Source organism: Rhagoletis zephyria, unplaced genomic scaffold (genome assembly GCF_001687245.7).
Source record: "Rhagoletis zephyria isolate East Lansing unplaced genomic scaffold, Rhagoletis_zephyria_1.1 Rzeph_scaffold_12706, whole genome shotgun sequence".
Lineage (NCBI taxonomy): Eukaryota > Metazoa > Arthropoda > Insecta > Diptera > Tephritidae > Rhagoletis > Rhagoletis zephyria.
The window spans coordinates 2,081-4,949 of NW_016169780.1; the positions used below are offsets into that span (position 1 = coordinate 2,081).

General features: G+C 46.8%; 1 protein-coding gene across 1 annotated transcript in view; it reads right to left on the minus strand.

Annotated features, from left to right (window-relative positions):
• Pi3K59F (phosphatidylinositol 3-kinase 59F) overlaps positions 1-2,869 on the minus strand; it is a gene marked incomplete at its 3' end in the record, with an annotated part of 6,422 nt that overhangs the window by 2,077 nt on the left and 1,476 nt on the right. The window contains exon 5 of the mRNA XM_017634065.1: positions 1,594-2,659. Within this exon, the coding sequence (XP_017489554.1) occupies positions 1,594-2,659 (1,066 nt within the window). The remainder of the gene's footprint in view (positions 1-1,593; positions 2,660-2,869) is intronic.

Sequence of the window (2,869 nt, forward strand, 5' to 3'; positions counted from 1 at the left end):
TGAAGGAGCTTCATGTGGTTCGGGAGACGTGTAGTTATGCGGGGTGTGAAGGATGTGTGTGGCCTTGTCGCCATTGGCTGTGTGCGCTGCAGTGGAGGTTGCCGCCCTGTGGTGGTAGTGGGTGGCGTCGCAGTTGGGGTTTGCGACCGAGCAGCGCACCTCGGGCCCTCGAAGTTCCTCGTCCAATCTCGCGTGGTGCGCAGACCTGAACATGCCCTAAAGTGGCCCCAGCCAAGGCAGGTGTTGCACTTGACTGATGTCTCATTACGGAATATCCTGGTCTGACATACTGTGCAAATTGTAGGAGGAACCAGGAGTTGTTATGTGGTCTGTCGTGGTTGTGGTGTGGTCTATTGTGTTGTTGTGTTGTGGTGTCTGTGTTGAGCTGCTCAGGGGGGCCACAAAAGATGTGGTCCACTGCCGATGTGTCCGTAGTCCTGAGCAGACTCTGAGATGGCTCCACCCCTCGCAAGCATTGCACTTGACTGAGGTGGAGTTGTGGTGTGTATGCCAGACACAGCAGGTGTAGGTTTCTGGCAATTGTGGCCCTATGGACGACCAACTTCTGAGATACTTCGCCGACCTAAACGGGGTTAGATCGCTGAAACAAAATGTTTAGATGTTCTAGGATGGTTTCCCTGCCACCGATATCTTCTTCGATGAAACGAAACTGCATAGTGTGGTATAAGATGGATGCTAGGAATGGTGAACTTTTACGAAAAAAAAGTAGCAGGCACGACCGAGATCTTATGAAACTTCGTTTCGCTTTTGATTGAGCTGTGATATATAATTTTATAGTTAGCTAAGCTCTTGGTATGCGCACTTGCAGGTAATCAGCGGGTTTCTTTACTTAATAAGCAACCCTGCTTAAAAGTTCTTCTCCCAACTCAGCATAAACGCGTCCCCTTAGATCACAGCTATCACTATACCGTGCTGACCCATAAAGAGATAACATACATATATCCTCGATCTTACTCTAGAGACAGTTATAGTTGAACTTTAAGAGTATCGTATTCAGAACATATTCGAAAATGACTTCAGCCAAGGCTCGAGTTGCAATTGAGTGATGCTAAGTATATACTCTTCCAACATAAGGAACAGACAGTATGAGAGACAAAAGGCTCACAAGGAGATTAAGGTGAGGGACGGCGAGAAAGGCGGAGGGAGTTTAACAGTTGCTCAGACAAACTTCGTAGGGCCCAGGAAGCTCTTGTGCTCTGGCGAGGTGAGCAGGTTGGAGGTCATGTAGGCAGATGGTGACATATGACGGTATCGAAATAGGCCCCATAACTTGTACCCCACTCCTTATAGTCAAAACAGGTTCTTAGGTGGCTATATTCACTGTTGGCGTAAGTAACACATGTAGCTTGTGGTCCGGGGTAGGACTCAGTGCCAGCCCAGCAGAGAAGGGTGCAAATAAACCCTTTTTTGTTCAGTGTTGCTTCAGGTTCGGACAACGATTGGTAGGTTTCGACGAACCAACAGAATTAGATCGCCGAAAAAACATCACTTGGTCGGGTTAGATCTGAGTGATTCCGGCATGTAGAACCAGATGTTGTGGGATAATGATGTGGCATCGTAATTGTTACTTACCAGTTTCCAAGACTTTAAGGAACATTCGCAACACCATCACGTACATATCATGCACTCGCTCATCCTGTTTGCGTAAGGACTCATGGTCCTCCACCTCAATAGATAAATACCAGTAAAGATAGTTAGCGAGCGTTGGATTTTTGCACGCTCGCTGTATCAGGAATGTGCAAAGATCTCCGGGATCATTTTTCAGAGGCCCGGTAGCATTGCTTTCGCTTGTCAAGGTATTGGTTGCATCGGAAATCGCCGAAGCTATGGAGGTATGATTTATGTAGTTATTATCATCTCCACCGTCGCATTCAGCTGTGGGTAAAACGGGTGAAGTTGCTGAAAATGAGGGTGATGGGGGGCTTATCGCCCTTCCTATTGAGCTTGATGCCGATGTTGCCGTCACTGATGCGGATGTGCGTGGAGTGGCCATTTCCGCTTGCATCGCTGTGCGCTGTAGAACTGATGAAACAATTGCGCGATGCGGTCCAGCACCTCCTACTGCAATCACTGAAGATGCACCTCCACCGGAATCCGAACATATGGAATTTGGATCTAAGGTGGTAGAACTGCCGTCCAAAGAGCGTACAACATCATGGTCAGGGAAGAGGCGTTTGTGCAATTCTACGATATCATCAAAATTTTCGTACTTTAATGCTTGCACCAGTTGCAGCAAGTATAGCAATAGATCTTCGTCAGGAGCTTGGGCCAAGCGGCTGATGGCGTAGCGCCGGACCTCTGGATGTGTAAAAGCTGGACTGAGCAACTCCAGGGCGTCCTCCACATCCATGGGCTCCCATTTGGCGAGCAGAGACAGTGCTTGCATAACCTCGTGTTGAGTTTCCCAGTTGATGCATTTCAGAAATTTCGTCAAAGCTTTGCGATGTGAACACAAATAAAATCGAAATTTCCATAATAAATCCTGTTCCTCGCTGCTGAGTACACATGTTGGTGGATAACGGTAAACAATGGTGTGCAGCTGATTACGTATAATAGCAGTGGGCTTTGCATCGCGATCAGAAATGCGTGAGCGTTCAGAACGTGCTAGACGATGATGCTTTCGCTCGACGAGATTTTCCTGAAACGACATATGTATGTATAGAAGAAAAATTATTTAATAAATGTGTTCCCATTGAGAATGATTGCTTTAAATTACCCGCAGCTTGCAAAACTATCCCTTTTCGAATACCATTTATTAAAGGTAAATTTTAACTGGATATGGAGCAGCAAGTTTGCCATGCGACACCACATGTAAACAAAAGTTCTCTGAATTCTAAACTGCGCGCAC